The sequence below is a fragment of the Phoxinus phoxinus genome, assembly GCF_949152265.1.
Source record: "Phoxinus phoxinus genome assembly, chromosome: 1".
NCBI classification, from domain to species: Eukaryota; Metazoa; Chordata; class Actinopteri; order Cypriniformes; family Leuciscidae; genus Phoxinus; species Phoxinus phoxinus.
In genome coordinates this window covers 27,607,021-27,623,127 of record NC_136876.1, presented here as the reverse complement: position 1 = coordinate 27,623,127, position 16,107 = coordinate 27,607,021, and the positions used below count along the sequence as shown (strand labels likewise).

Genomic DNA, 16,107 nt, shown 5'->3' with positions numbered 1-16,107 from the left:
TGCATGCTCAGCATTTCACATCTTGTAATTCTACCCGTCCTGTCACAGATCATGCTGAGTTTGCAGCAGAGGGCGCAGAAAAGAGCCAGTTACCTTCTAAAGCTGGATGAAATCAGCCCGCGCCTGACTGCAATGGCTAACACCGAGATGGCGTTACCGGGGGAGGTGTCTGCTACAGATGCAGTCACCATCCAGAGTGTAGGCAACACAATCACAATCCTGCCAACTAAAACCAAACCCAAGAAGCTCTACTTCTTAGGCTCTGATGGCAGAACCTATCCTTACCTGTTCAAAGGTATGAATAAGTAAGAACATGGGTAAGAACATCACTCAAAAATGAAAATTCATCATTTAATTTACCCTCTTGTTGATCCAAACCCACAAGACTTAAGTTCATCTTTCAAACACAAATAAAAGGGGCTTTTGCACCGGATAGTTCTGGGAACTTAGTTCTAGGAGCGTTTTCTGGTTGCAATCGCACTGTCAGTAGGAACTCTGAAGTGACGTAAACCGCGCTTGTAGTTGTGACTTTTATTTTGTTGGTGCGGCGGAGCTTTTTTTTGACGGTGCTGAGAACGCCAGAACCTTAGCAAACAAACAGTGCTCGCATTCTCTTGTTCATTAGTTTGTGATCTGTATACGTTATTAGATAGAACTGTTATACATAGAAAGTAGACAGTATGTGAAAAGTTATTAGCGTATGCCGTGTGGTTGATGTCCAGTGTTGCTAGCTGAGCAGAAATACATAATCATGTTTGGCTTAATGGTCCCCTCAAAAGTTACGTTGGATTTTCTCCTCAGCATAAAGGTTAAGAGGCCCATCTATCACTGTTTTCCATGTTCGTAGAGTTAGCTTCTGGAGTAAATATATAGGCTATAACCTGTGTGTGTACGCAGCCTTTTTTAGAAAATGTCGGATGCTGGTGTTTTGCATGCTTTCGACCTATCAGCGTATACTAACGTCACGTATAGTTCCTATAGTGCTGGTTTAGACCCTACTCAGAAGTAGGAGCTAAATTAGTTCCTCCAAAAGAGTTCCTAGAACTAAAATAGTTCCTAGTCCTGCGTTTACGCCAAAATCCAGGAACTAATGCCTAATGATACTTTTAATGAAACCTGAGTGATCTCTATGCCTCCATTTAAAGTCCATTCCACTAACACTTTGATGCTTAAAAAGCAGTTTGTGTGAATTCAGTGGTTTAGGGCTTTCCTGTAGCTCAAACAGTAGAGCGTTGGCGCTAGCAACGCCAAGGTCATGGGTTCGATTCCCAGGGAAAGCAAGAACTGACAAAATGTAAAATGTGTACCTTGAATGCAATGTAAGTCGCTTTGGATAAAAGCGTCTGCCAAATGCATAAATGTAAATGTTTAATCCAAGTCGCTCTATATGATGATGGTTTGGAACGACATTAGCATGAGTAAATGATGACAGAATTTTTGTTTTTGCATGAACTATCCCTTTAATGCATGCCAATTTTGATGTGTTTTAGGATTAGAGGACTTGCATTTGGATGAGAGGATCATGCAGTTCTTGTCTATCGTCAACACCATGTTCACTAAGGTGAATCAGCAGGAGAGCCCGAGGTTTCACGCCCGTCATTATTCCGTCACACCGCTAGGCACCAGATCAGGCCTCATTCAGTGGGTGGATGGAGCCACTCCACTATTTGGCCTGTACAAACGTTGGCAGCAGCGTGAGGCTGTGGTCCAAGCCCAGAAGGTGAGAGAAAATTAACATAATACGCTTCTGAAATTTGTTTACATAGTGTTGTTGCCAGGGTTAACTAAACTAAAATAAATTTTTTTTTAAACATTTCCATTTCTGCGTTAAGAAAAAAAAAACATGTAAATGTGTAATTCTAATGAAGCACTTATAAACCAGCCGTTGTCAACAATAGGGAAGCTTGAAGGTCTTGCTGCGGTTTTCCACCAAAAAAACATTTGAAAATGAAGAAATTAAGACAGTACAACTCTAAAATTACAATACTAATATTCAAGGTTGTCAAATAATGTTTAATGCTGTTTCACAGTAAGATATTACTAATAGGGATGCAATAATCCACTTTTTTCAGAATCGATCCGATACCAACAATTCTGAGTATCGACCGATATCTATCCGATACCAGAGCAGTTTTTTTTTATAGCAAGTAGAATTTCTATAACTCTGTTTACCACACAAAAGAGTGATTATCAGTTCAACACAATCTACTTAATACAGACAACTTAATTTTAAATAAAAAAAATATTATCATAATCTATGACAGAAATGCTATAGAAATGCACTAACTAGATTAGTGGATAATTCAGAAGTAATATTTAGTCTAGAAAAATCACGAGTGCACTAATTGTATAAAATCTGAACATTTAGTGGGTAACAAATAAGAGACAAGTGTAACACTTAATCTGGTCAAACGTTACACATTGCTCTTTGTATTGCTGTAAAATACATTCATGTAAAACAAGATAACAAAAATCAAAAAGAGAAATTATTTTATATATAGCCTACTATCAAATTGAGACATGTTTTAAATGTATAGCACAGCTGTTTAATGAGGCAGCAACATATGATAGATAGGACAGAACAAGAAAAGCTATTAATAATCGTTCATTGCGTCACTCACTGTATGATGATAAGAAAGGCTCCAATACAGTGCGGCACAAAGCGTTTATGCGCATCCCGAGCGCAGAATGATGCGCTTGATGTAACAGTCGCAGCGCATCGAGTCCGCATTGAAAAGTTCAGAGCACAAAGGAAAGATATATTGATGCGTAGTGTATTATACAGTATCTATCTATGCAATCGTTTATTGAGCCTCTTCTTTTAACAGTTTAAAATTTCAGTTACTGTGCGCGTGAAGAACAATTATAGTGCTCTGACTCCTCTAGTGTTCACTAGTGACACCCGGTAGAAAGTAACATGACTAAGTTACAGCAATAAAGTCCAGCAAGATAAAGCTGTTTTATGCGAAACTACAGATCAAGTATAATAATAGTAACATTTTAAAAAGTATTAAACTTTTTCTGTTTGATTTTTATTTATTATTATAATAATAATAAAAATATATAATTGACTTTTTCTAGTCAGTGATTTTTTTTTTTTTTGTGCCAAATTGTGCAGCCCTACAATCTAGAGCTTTTTTTAAAGCATTTAAAAAATAAATAAAATATTGTCATTTGATATACGTGTTTTCAAGTCACTACTTATTTTTATGTTACTGCACCTGACTATGTGTTATGGACATTTATGTGTAAATATGAACATTTTGACCAACTGTAGTACCTTTTCTTAAATTTAGGCGCAGGACTCCTTCCAGCAGCCTCAGAATCTTCCCATGGTCCCACGCCCTAGTGAGCTCTACTACAGTAAGATCGGTCCTGCCTTAAAGGCTGTCGGGCTTAGTTTGGATGTGTCGCGCCGTGATTGGCCATTGAGTGTCATGAGAGACGTTCTACGAGAACTGATGGAGGCCACGCCCCCTAATCTCTTGGCAAAGGAGCTCTGGTGCTCCTGTACCACCCCCAGTGAGTGGTGGAGCGTGACTCAGGTTAGAGGAACCACTATTCACATGTCCTACTCCTAACCATGTTCGCCACAGTGTTAGACCAAATTCATCATACTATAACACAATCTTGGGTGTCTCATTTAGTCTTATGCCAGATCCACTGCTGTGATGTCGATGGTGGGATATATCATTGGATTGGGGGATCGTCACCTTGACAATGTGCTGATTGATATGACGACAGGCGAGGTGGTGCATATTGACTACAATGTCTGTTTTGAGAAGGGTGAGTGCTTGTTCATTTGTGAATGTCCAAACACTTCATTCGCACAGACATTTAAATACTTCATTATCCTGACAGGAAAGAGCTTGAGAGTACCAGAAAAGGTTCCTTTCCGTATGACCCACAATATTGAGACAGCTTTGGGGGTCACAGGAGTGGAGGGTATCTTTAAGCTGTCCTGTGAACAGGTAAGTTTAAAAAAAAAAATTATATCGATTAATGTAATGTCTAATTTAGAAAGTGCATACAAATTTAAATGGTGTCCTTCCCTTTCAGGTGATCCAGATAATGCGGCGTGGTAGGGAGACCCTCTTGACTCTTCTAGAGGCATTTGTGTATGACCCCCTGGTGGACTGGACAGCAGGCGGTGAGGTGGGCTTTGCAGGAGCTGTGTACGGAGGAGGTGGCCAGCAGGCAGAGAACAAGCAGAGCAAGAGAGAGATGGAGAGAGACATCACACGTAGCCTCTTCTCTTCCCGTGTGGCTGAGATTAAGGTAAGAATTTTGCAAATTGTACAGAAATGCTAGCCTGACTTCGTCATACTCATATTCTAGTCAGAATGTGAGTCTGATACTGCTCCATAGGGCTTTGATTGAGGCGTGTCTTAACCGAACCAGGGGAAAAAAAGAACTGCACTCAATTGGATAAACCTACAACCAATCAGAGCAACGCATTTTGAGCAACGCGTAGTTGTCAACAGAGCTCAACTGCACGCACACTGGAAGTAGTAAATTAATGTGTAAACGATCTTTGCCATTGTTGTAAAAATAATTTAAGAATTACTTAAACTTAAAAAGTACTTACAAGCACGAATAGCATTTTTGAGAGCAATACAAAATGTGTATGTATATACGAACAAGTTCTCCATTTAGGATTAGATCTCGACAATAAAGCAAATAAATCTTCTCGCATTTGTCGGCCTTGTCTCAACTTTATAACACGGTTGCAACGCGACTTGACTGATTTAAAAAAAATGGAAAGACGACGAAAGAGACCAGGCTGAAGAAGCGTGTTCATCTGAGGCTTCAGAGAAAAGAGATCGTGAGCCCATCCCTTCCATTGGTTTTCACTGCGTCCCATCTTCTTAGCGACCAGCGGAGCCAGCTGATCAATTAAACTTTTGCTGAATCCCGTAGGAAGGACGGCAAACATATCTTTCTGATCGACAAATGCCTTGATTGCGGTTCTCTGTTCGTCTTTTAAAATGAATGCGCTGTCGATTTTTTTATTTTTTTATAACCGATGCGATAGCGGAATCTAAACATCTCAATTCTCCAGCTGCAGTCATCTTTGTTGAAAACCAATTCAACCCAACCGCTCTTTGATGACGTGGTGATTACGTAACCGCAGATCATCTGTCCATCATCGATTATAGCCCGCCCTGGCAATTTGATTGGCTCGGCCTTCTGGGAGCCGAGCATAATTACTCCTCAATGGATCGAGTCCAGACCGAACTTCCCGAGGTTCGGGTTGGCACCCAGGCTACAGAAATGCACATTGACCACTTAAATGTGAGGAATGGAATGCAGTTTTTTTTTTTTTTTTTTTTTATGCTACTTGCAGCACATGGAATTGCTAAAATTATGAATTTCTTTCATTGGGCAGACTTAGTCCAATTACAAATTGTTGCCATTGGTTGAGCCATGTTTCTGTATCACTTTTTTTAAAGGGAGAATCAACCTACTCATTGATTAATTATTCAGGGCTCAACAATAAGGATGGCCCAGGGCCAGCATGAAAGACACTCGGGCCAGTTGACGGAACTGTCACTTGCCCAATCGGGCCAGTGCTCCATCTTCACGGAAGTTGATCATTTGCGTATTAAGCCTTGCCAATTTAAATATTAAAGCATAGACGTGAAAGTACCCACTTTTCTCAGTTTGATCCTTGCGTGCTGTGTGATAACTGTTTTGTGTGTGACCCAACTAGGGCTGCAACAACGAATCGATAAAATCGATTATTAAAATAGTTGGCAACGAATTTCATTATCGATTCGTTGTCGCGCGACACGGAGATGTAAAAAAAAATTGTGCGTATATTCTGTGCTATTGTTAAGCCCCACAAAAGGGACAAAAACATTATAAAGCATCATAAAGTTGTCGTGCACTATATTATAAGTGCTCTGAAGCCATTATATAGCTTAATAAACTATTGCATAGATAGATACTGTATAATACACTACGCATCAATATGTCTTTCCTTTGTGATTTGAACTTTTCAATGCGGACTCGAAGCGCTGCGCTGTGACTCATGTTGCTTCAAGCGCGTCATTCTGCGCTCGCGTTGCGCATAAGCGCTGTGTGCCGCACTGTATTGGGGCCTTTCATATCATAATACAGCGACGCAATGAACGATTATTAATAGCCTTTCTAGTTCTGTACTATCCATCATGTTGCTGCCTCATTAAACCGCTGTGCTATACATTTAAAACATGTCTCAATTTTATAGTAGGCTATAAAATAATTAATCTTTTTGATTTTTGTTATCTTGTTTTTCATGAATGTATTTTACAACAATACAAAGAGCAATGTGTAACGTTTTACCAGATTTAGTGTTACACTTATTCTCATATTTGTTCCTCACTAAATGTTTTTTCATGGTCAGATTTAATACAATTATTGTGCACTTGTGATTTTTCTAGACTAAATTTTACTGCTTAATTATCCACTATTCTAGTTTATAATAGCATTTTTTTGTCATAGATTATGGTCATATTTTTTTGATTTGTTGTTTTTCTTTGTAATGAAGTTGTCTGTATTAAGTAGATTGTGTTTAACTCACAAAATAGTGATTATCAGTTCAACACACATAGTTATAGAAATTCTACTTGATTTAAAAAAAAACTGCCCTGGTATCGGATTGGTATCGGTCGATACTCAGAATTTTTGGTATCGGATCGGATCGGTTCTGAAAAAATGGTATCGGTGCATCCCTATCAAGGAGCGACCTGTTTCCACGACCACTTTCTGAAGATTTTTTTGCACTGTAAATTTGCACTGTCAGTTCTGTTTTTGAATAAAGGGTTGGGAATGAATGTTTTTTTTATTATTTTTTTATCCGATTAATCGAAAAAATAATCGACAGATTAATCGATTATTAAAATAATCGTTAGTTGCAGCCCTAGACCCAACACACATTCAGAACAGGTGCCCGGAACGCCGTGTCTCACAGCACGCGAATACTTTCACGTCTTCCTGAGCTTAGCTTGCACGGACATATTCACACACAATTGTCAAATTGCCTGTTTTGTTGAGTATCATCGTGAACATTATCAGTTATGTCTTTTTAGTGAACTTAAACGTGAGATAAGATGCATGTGTAGTGTCCGTGTAGCTCTTAAAGTGACAGCAGCCTTATATTCTTTCTGCTGTCTGTTTTTATATGTTATATGTTCATATAAAGCATGAAGATATTAAGATGTTATAAACATTAACCTTATGAATTTCTATAAAGCTGCTTTGTAAACAATGTGTTTGACTTAACTGGTTTTCTTGTTTCTCAGGTGAATTGGTTTAAGAACCGTGATGAGATGACTGGTGTACTGCCGCAGGTTGAGGAGGCCGTGGAGGAGTACCTGAGCCTGCAGGAGCAGCTCACACAGGTAGAGAAAGTGCAGGGTAAGGTGCTGGAGGAGATGGAGTTCCTTGAGGATGCTGACACCAGAGCAGATCATCCCATCCACTCCCTGGAGCACAGGTCAGCAGATGAGACCGCCAAAGAGTTTTTTGGAAGGAATCGTGTTGTTCATGATTATTGGTTGATAATTAATCATTGTAGATTTGATGGGATGGAATAAAGGTTCTCATTCTTATTCTTTCTCCTGTCCCTTTGCCAGGTACTCTGAGCACACTCAGTTGCAATCCAGGCAGAGGACTGTACAGGATGCCATTCAGGGGAAGTTGTCAGATCTGGATCAGTGGATTTCACAGTATCAAGCTGCCTTTGCCAGTTTAGAGGCCACCCAGCTTGCCAGCCTCCTCCAGGAGATTAGTAGCCCTATTGATTTAGGTACAGAATTTGTTTTGGGCTTCTTTTACTGAATATAAACTGAAATTTGATAAGAAGCAAACTTCCAATTTGTTCTTTTGGTCCTTTTAAACTGCAGGTCCACCCAGCTATGTGCCAGCAACATCTTTCTTGCAGAATGCAGGCCAAGCACATCTGATCAGCCAGTGTGAAGCACTGGAGGCAGAGGTGAGCGCTCTGTTACAGCAGCGGCGCTCTCAGCTGCGCGGCTGTCTTGAGCACCTGCACAGCTACGCCACTGTGGCCCTGCTGTACCCCCGTGCAGTGCTGCACAGGCACAGAGTTCACACGTGGAAACTGTGGATGGAGGAGCTGGTGTGTGACATGACTGTCGATCACTGCCAGACCGTCTATCATCAGTAAGTGCATTTACTAGCTGTTCCCTATCAGTCAAAAGACATGCTGGACACTTGTTAGCTGCTTTTCCTTCCCTTTTGAGGTCGGTAAGAAATTGAAAGAAATCTCGAAGGCTCACCAAGGTAAAAAGAAAATAGAAATCTTTTGTAACAATTTAAAATAGTTTCACTTTTGATCGATTTGTTTTTGATTAATACAAATCTTACTGACCTCGAATTTATACACTCGGTTGTGTATATCAGGATTCCCATGTCCTGGAAATATAAAATACATTGAAAATTTTCAAATGATTACAATAATTTAAATCACAAAAGTTTCTGTGACTTTTCCCCATTTCGTTTTCATGATATTTAATGATTAATCAAACATAAATTAAAGTTGTCTTTTCTTTTTAGGTATGAAATGCAGTTTGCACCCCAGCCCCCTCCTGCCACATGTCAGATTCTATCTAGTATCGAGATGGCGCTGCAGCACCATGCAGGAGAAACCAACACTCGGCTGATGCGCCAGGTAGAGCGTCTGAAGGCAGAGGGTGCCGGTGTGCCTGTGTGTGAGGAGCAGCTGCAAGAGATTGAGCGATGTATCAAAGTCTTCTTGCATGAGGATGCCGAACTCGGCTCCTTCAGCCTGGCCGGTATCATCGTCTCTGCACTCTGTGCCCTCACCAGGTCTGAATCCGTGGTTTAAAAAAAATGCTTACAAGAATTGTGAAAAACACATTTAAGATATTTTCTGGTCCTCCATACCCTAATTTGTTCTTAAAGAATTAATGGATACAGTACGTTTCTGTGCTTTGCAGGCGTAATCTGGTGATGGAGGGAGCGGCAGCCAGTGCCGGAGAGCAGCTGGTGGAACTGACATCCCGTGATGGCGCCTGGTTCCTGGAGGAGCTCTGCAGTATGAGTGGGAACATCACATGCCTTGTGCAACTGTTGCAGCAGTGCCAGCTTCTGTCACATGACCTGGATATCCTCAGTCCTGCCGAGTCCTCGCAAGTCGTCTACCTAGCCAATGGCGTGTACACCTGTCTACAGGTAAGGATGTTCTCAGTGTTTAATGGTATTCTGTGATTTTTGTTTTTCCCCTCTCAGACATTTTTTTATTAATATTTGAAGGAGCTCAACACAAACTTCCGTCAGATCATCTTCCCAGAGGCTCTGCGATGCATGCTGAAGGGGGAAAGCACATTAGAGACCATGCTAGCAGAGCTTGATGCACTTATTGATCAGTGCGCAGATGGAGTATCGCTGCAGGGCTTGGGGGAAGTTCTGCAGGCTCACCTTCGTAACGCCACCATGGGCCTGGAGGACGACCCAGATGACCACTATCTGGATGTCACTAGGTAACATGGGAAATAGAAATGTTTACTTTACGGTGTGTTGAAGCTGCATTACTTTTAGGACAGACTTATCCTTTGTGTTGTCTTGTCAGGGTTCTGCGGGCCCAGTACTCAGAACTGATCCAGCCACGCAGCATGGAGAGCTCTGTGCAGGAAACGCCCAAGATGAGTGCTGGTCAGATGTTGTTAGTAGCTTTTGATGGCATGTTTGCACAGCTGGAGACTGCTTTTGGACTTCTGATTGACAAGGTAAAAAAAAATGATTGTTACCTAAAGGAAAGTCCCTTTTGGATAGAGGTGTAATATTGCCTACTGTTTGAGTCTGATGTGCAGGGGGGGGCAGGTTTCCTTTTTTTTTTTTGTCCTTAGCTGACTGTAGCTTATTTAGATTAGAGTTGTGTCTGAATGAATCCTGTTCTCTCATCCAGCTAAACTCTATGGATGTGCCTGCTGCCTGGAGAAAGGTGGATGTGATCCGGGAGTCCAGAGCTACACAGCTCCATTTCTTTGATAATGTTCTGACCAGGCAGGTCTTGGAAGAGATTTTCTTTCTGAAGAGACTCCAGACCATCCGAGACTTCTTCCGTCTGTGTGGATCATTTGCACAGACGCTATCTGGTAAACGGCTAATTAATTTTTTTATTTCCTCAATATATTAGGAGTGAAGCATGAATTAAGTAATATAAAGTACCACACAACTGTAGTATGTTCTTGATTTGGCACCTTTCTCACTTTTTTTCCTACAGGAACATGTCCTACACCCACAGATGAGCCTCCACCCTCTAATGGCCCAGTACCCATAGTGAAGCCCTTGTATCGAGGCTCCACTGTAGTGAGCGAGGACCAGATGATGCGGCCCATCAAAGCCTTCACGGCAGACTTTGTGAGACAGATGCTAATGGGGCTCCCCACCCAGGCTCTGGGCCTAGCCATCTGCAGCACCCTCAGTGCGCTCGGCATGGACCTCATCGCCCAAGTGGAGGCCAAGGACTTTGGCGCTGAGGGGAAAGTTTCTCTAGATGACCTGTGCAAGAAAGCAGTAGAGCAAGGTGTGCAGGCAGGGCGGATATCCCAACTTCTGCTCAACAGGGCCACAGTGCTGGCCAGCTCCTACGACACAGCCTGGAAAAAACTGGACCTGGTGCGACGTCTGGAGGTCAGCATCGACGCTTGTAAGGTCAGCCTTCAGAGGACTCAACTTCACATCACAATGTTCCAGGTAAGAACCGGTTCCCTTGCATTTATGAAAAAATTTACAGCGGTTTTGGTTGTAACCCTCCGATCTGTCTCATCAGTGGCAGCATGAGGACATTCTTGGTGCAAGGACGCAGCCCATGACGGTCAGTCCCCCACCTCGTTCCATCATCCTCAGCAATATGAAGAAGAAGCTCTACAAACTCAGTCAGGATGAAGCTTCTATTGGCAGCGTCCAGGTTAAAGCCTTTGCTTGTTTTGGAGAACAATGTGAAATAGAAACCTTTTAATCTAAACCGTGTTGGGTTTTGTGTTGCAGGAGAAGTTGGCAGGTCTAGAGGGCAGCATAGAGCAGAGGCTGAAGTGGGCCGGTGGTGCAAACCCTGCACTTGCCCCAGTGCTACAGGACTTTGAGGCCACTATAGCAGAACGCCGTGCCTTGGTGATGAAGGAGAGTCAGCGTGCCAACCAGGTTACTTTTCTCTGCAGCACCATCCTCAACTTTGAAGGTGTGCGTACCCGTACCGCTGAAGCCTTGAACATGGATGCCACACTTTTTGAACTTGTGAAACGATGCCAGGCCACCTGCTCCTACGCTGCCCAGTTTAGCACATCCGTTTCCCCTCTGGAACTTCAGCTGCTTCATAGACTGGTGGGTGTTGCTTGTGTCGATAGATTTTTACATTTTTCACCATCCATCTGTACTGAATATACACATTGAATATACTACAATTTAAAAAAACTGTTTTGCATTTTAAAATGTAAGTTATTACTGTAATGGCAAAAGTGAATTTTCAGCAGCAATTTCTCTAGTCTTCAGTGTCACATGATCCTTTAGAAAAGGAAAAATTGAAGTCTTTTGAAATAGTGTAAATGTATTTACTGTCATGTTGGATTGACTTAATGCATCCTTGCTGAATAAAAGCATCAAATTTCTTTCAAAGTAAAATAAATCTTACTTTTGAACTGTACTGTACATTGGTGTATTGCTATTATTTAATTATCCAGTCTATTTCCCTTATTTTTAAATTTTTACTCACTTGAAATTAATCTTTAAAAACACTAGTAATTTACCAGTAATAACCCTTAATTTGTGCAAATCTCAAAATGAATTGATTTTAGTTTTTTGCTTTATTTTTTTATTTATTAAAAATATATATATATATATATATATAAAGTTCATTTTGGTGCATCCCAACATATTGCTAAGTTTCACTTTGAAATGTATTTGACAGTGACTCTAAAAGCTGAACCATTAACATCCCTGTTTGCACATATTACATCACAACATGTGATTACCCATATGATCCATCTACATAAGTATTTGGTCAACTATTTCTCCGTAATCTGTTGTCATTGTCCGTTTCTAATTGAAAACCACTGGATTGTGTCTTTGCAGAGTCCTTCCATGGATCTGTCTATTGGTGGTCCTGAGTGGCTAGTGTATGCACAGACTCACCTCACCCAGGAGATGTCCAGTCAGAGAGCCATGCAGGAGGACAGAGAGCAGCAGCTGGAGAGTGTGACAGAGACATTACAGCTGCTGGTGGACTCCATTAAAGGCATCCTGTCCAGTCACAACCGCCAACTTGCTGATGTTAAGCACCTACTGCGTGCAATGGCAAAGGTATTTAATATCCAATGCAAAATGGTTGATTTAAGTTTATTGGGTGCCTATCTGCTGCCAAAATTTAGTTTTAAGTGTGTTGAATAGCTTTTTTGTATGCTCTAATGTTAGCTGCTTTTCAATTTGGCAGGATGAGGAAAATGCCCTTGCAGAGGGAGAGGAAGTGACTTATGAGGGCAGTGTGCGTCAGTTCCTGTCAGAATACAAGGCATGGCAAGATAATGTGCAGATAGTGCTGTTCACAGTAGTGCAGGCCACAGGTCAACCACGCAGCCAAGAGCAGGTTGAGCTGCTGCAGGAGATTCCTGCCACCCTGAAGGAGCTAAAGGTTCAGAGCCAGGGGTGAGTGCTTTAATACGCAGGTTTCAGAACATAACTTGAATGTCTTAAAGTGGCTTGTTTAGTTCAAACTGTTTTTTCCCCCCTTAGCATCTACAATGGCTTGGTGGGCTTTGCTTCTCCCCTTGTCACTGAGAGAGGGAGTGACTGTGCGAGTCCCACTTCCACAGTCCAGACCAGCTTTGCTGCAGGTAAGTTTGTGTTTTGCTGTTTTTTTTTAAGGTCATTTCTGTTCAGTGTCCCTGAACTTGATCTCTGTCCCTATAGCAGTGCGCTGCACTGGAGTGAAGACCCAGCCGGACAGCATGTCTCAGAATGCCCGCAAAGCAATTCCTCGAAACTTTGGGACCCCTACGGACACTCCCCCCAGTACTTTGATGATCAACAGTAAAGGACTGGCCCCGAGCCCCAAAAGAGCTGTGCGTGATCCCAAAACTGGGAGAGGTTAGTCATAAAGCAAATGCCTTGATCTCATACATCACTCCATTTTAAAATCTCAAATGTGACTACATCTGCATGTTTGACCAATTACTTGAACAGATAGATCAGTCAAGTGCTTTTTCATAATCAAGTTCTCTCTCATTAACTCTGCTCACCAGTTTGAACATGTTTTACCGGCAATTTATTTGTAAAATGATATTTATTTTAAATTGAATTATATAATGTTATTTCTTTCTGTTTTGGCAAAGCTAAATGTTCAGCAATCAGCACTCCAGTACTCAGTGTCTCATGATCCTTTAGAAATCATTTTAACTATGCTGAAGAAACAAATGTTGAAAACAGTTGTGCTACTTAATATTTTTGCGGAACTTGTGATACGTTTTATCAGAATTATTTGATGAATAGGAAGTTTAAAAGAACTCCATTTATATGAAATAGAAATGTTTTGTAACATTAAAAATGTCATTACTGTCACTTCTGATCAATTGAATCTGTCCTTCCTGAATAAAAATAGTATTTCAAACTTTTCAAGTGTAGTGTAGGAACCTTAGATCTGTGTTTGAACTACAATAGACAATCATAATTGAAGTGCTTTTTTTATATATACTCAAGTTAAGTATGCTCATATGTTGTTCATTGTTTAATTACAATGAATTGTATGGATGTTATCTTCTATATGAAAATAGTGCCTTTTTATGAAAAAACTATTTGTAACTATGAAATACTTTATATCAACTTGAAGCTTTGCTAAGATCACTGATCAGCTATTTTTCCTACAGCTGTGCAAGAGAGGAATTCCTACGCTGTTAGTGTGTGGAAGAGGGTGAAAGCCAAACTGGAAGGGAGAGATGTAGACCCTAACAGGAGAATGAGTGTCACTGAGCAGGTGAGCATTCCTCCTTTACACCTACAACCTTACTGCTACTGTTGTGCATGTTTCTTAATGCATATCTGCTCTCGCGCTCTGTCTTTAAGGTGGATTATGTCATCAAAGAGGCGACAAACGTGGACAACCTTGCACAGTTGTACGAGGGATGGACGGCATGGGTGTGAACGGGATCCTTGTAGATCACTTTGGTCCAGCGAGGGTAGAAATCCACCAAAATCCACTGGGTCTGGGGCAATGGAGCCACAGAGCACCATGCAGGAAAAGGAGGTGGGGTGTAGAAACCCTCCCTCAGGCCCACACCGGATCCCCGTAGCACAGCTACATCCGGCGATCCAGCTAACACAACGAAATGGGTCTGCATCTGTCTCCCTGGGATGTGTGGGAGCTCACCAAGATGGGGAGGCGGGGTGGGGGGGGATAAGGCACATGGCTTGAACTACCCCCCCAACCAACCCCTGTATCAACAACAACAACAAATAAACGCCTGTCAACTATCAAAACAAATAGCATTTGCCACAGGGAAAATTTGCAGGAGACAGTTTATCCACTCTTAGAGCAGAGGTCTGCGGTAATTAGCGAGTTTCTGGACTACATTTGTGCGAGAGTGGAAGGAAAGGGTGACCCGGTCTTCGAGGGATCCTCTGGCCTCTGTTTTTGGATGGCTCCGGGTCATGCACGACTTCCAGCTGAGCTGTCTCCTGCTGGAGCGGGTGTGGAGGGCTGTGTAACCGGAAGGCTCAAGGGACTCCGTTCAAAGCCAGAAGGACTTTGACAGACCTTAAAGTTTGTTCTTAACCACAAAAAGACCTTTTCCCCTCAAGTATATATAGGAAACATTGCAAAAACGTATTTTACACCACCTCTAATGTATTGCACAGATTTCACGATTAAAAGGCGAATCGCAAAGTGGCTTTGGGAACATTCACTGTCATGAGTTTCTCAATGTTTGGCACAATGAATGATATGCTTGGAGTTGGTAAGTGCTCAGTCTGAGGTCTCTGTTTGATTTGATCTTTGAATGACCCAGGCTCAGTTTGGTGAGATGTGCAAATCAGTTTCTAAATGCTTTTTTCTTAGTATGCTTCTCTGATCTTGTTTGTCTTGAAGATTTTTCTCCCTGTCCTTCTTTACTATACATTTAGTTAGTCTTGATTGCTCCTTTTTTTTTTGACTTGCCTGTGGAAGTGTATTATCGCTGATACATGTTCCCCGTTAAAGCTTGTGTTTTACTGAACTTGACCTAGTTTTACATTTTTAGTGGGAGAAATAAGTAATGGAATAGTGATGTGGTGATGGTTACAATTGTTGTCTCAATGGTTTTACTCCATTTTGTTGGTCAAATAAAATTATAATTAAACCTCTTTGGTCTTCATTAGTGTTTGCTGTATTTAGGTGTTTGTCTGATTTTTATGCTTTTGGCTTTTTCATACTTGAAATTGTTTACCCCGGTTCACTTTTAACTTGAGCGAACTTGTTCCACACTGTTTAGACGTCTACTATTTCATGCTGCAATTTCACCCTGTTCAAGAACAATGCTTCATTACCCTTTCATAGTTAAAAGTGGTGGTGTGTTTGCTCAACCCAGGGTTAATAGTAACCTTAGCCTGGGGTTAATCTAAGCCTGGGGTTATCCTAATGTTGAATGTTCTTGAGCATTACACATTTTGTCTAGTTACACTACTGTTAAAATGTTGTGGATCATTGTTTTTTGTTTGCTTTTGTTTTTGTATACAGCAAATACATTAAACTGATATAATGTGACAGTAAATATTTATATATGTGTTTATATGTATACTGTTTCTATAAATACATTATATATATATATATTTAAATTAAATTAAATTAAATTAGAGGAGGGGAGGGGAGGGAAGGGGTGTTTTAATTGTAGTGAATCAAGTGTTGAATCAAGTAAATGTAGCCTTGGTGAGCATAAGAGACTTAAAAACAATCTTAATGACCCCAAACCAGCAATTAATGGCATTGATATTTAATTGTAGTGAAGATTGTACTTATTTACCAAAACTAATATTTAGCTCTGTCTTTTATTTTTGAGTCCAGTTTGGGGGGAATGTAATTTTATCAGTAATTAAAAATTAACATTTGTTCTCACA

The 16,107-nt window shown here is 41.0% G+C and overlaps 1 protein-coding gene across 2 annotated transcripts in view; it reads left to right on the top strand.

Moving 5' to 3' along the window:
- The window catches only part of smg1 (SMG1 nonsense mediated mRNA decay associated PI3K related kinase), a 45,035-nt gene extending 29,678 nt beyond the window's left edge, over nucleotides 1-15,357 (top strand). For both annotated transcript variants that reach the window (XM_079605400.1, XM_079605399.1), the window contains exons 40-62: nucleotides 49-295; nucleotides 1,491-1,720; nucleotides 3,297-3,545; nucleotides 3,648-3,786; nucleotides 3,862-3,971; nucleotides 4,060-4,278; nucleotides 7,287-7,480; nucleotides 7,620-7,792; nucleotides 7,890-8,169; nucleotides 8,563-8,835; nucleotides 8,967-9,201; nucleotides 9,283-9,509; nucleotides 9,599-9,755; nucleotides 9,935-10,124; nucleotides 10,253-10,725; nucleotides 10,802-10,939; nucleotides 11,020-11,352; nucleotides 12,100-12,327; nucleotides 12,458-12,669; nucleotides 12,757-12,857; nucleotides 12,934-13,110; nucleotides 13,887-13,993; nucleotides 14,083-15,357. In XM_079605400.1, the coding sequence (XP_079461526.1) occupies nucleotides 49-295; nucleotides 1,491-1,720; nucleotides 3,297-3,545; nucleotides 3,648-3,786; nucleotides 3,862-3,971; nucleotides 4,060-4,278; nucleotides 7,287-7,480; nucleotides 7,620-7,792; nucleotides 7,890-8,169; nucleotides 8,563-8,835; nucleotides 8,967-9,201; nucleotides 9,283-9,509; nucleotides 9,599-9,755; nucleotides 9,935-10,124; nucleotides 10,253-10,725; nucleotides 10,802-10,939; nucleotides 11,020-11,352; nucleotides 12,100-12,327; nucleotides 12,458-12,669; nucleotides 12,757-12,857; nucleotides 12,934-13,110; nucleotides 13,887-13,993; nucleotides 14,083-14,160 (4,770 nt within the window). In that variant the 3' untranslated portion in view covers nucleotides 14,161-15,357. The remainder of the gene's footprint in view (nucleotides 1-48; nucleotides 296-1,490; nucleotides 1,721-3,296; nucleotides 3,546-3,647; nucleotides 3,787-3,861; nucleotides 3,972-4,059; nucleotides 4,279-7,286; nucleotides 7,481-7,619; nucleotides 7,793-7,889; nucleotides 8,170-8,562; nucleotides 8,836-8,966; nucleotides 9,202-9,282; nucleotides 9,510-9,598; nucleotides 9,756-9,934; nucleotides 10,125-10,252; nucleotides 10,726-10,801; nucleotides 10,940-11,019; nucleotides 11,353-12,099; nucleotides 12,328-12,457; nucleotides 12,670-12,756; nucleotides 12,858-12,933; nucleotides 13,111-13,886; nucleotides 13,994-14,082) is intronic.
- Nucleotides 15,358-16,107: the final 750 nt, after the last annotated feature.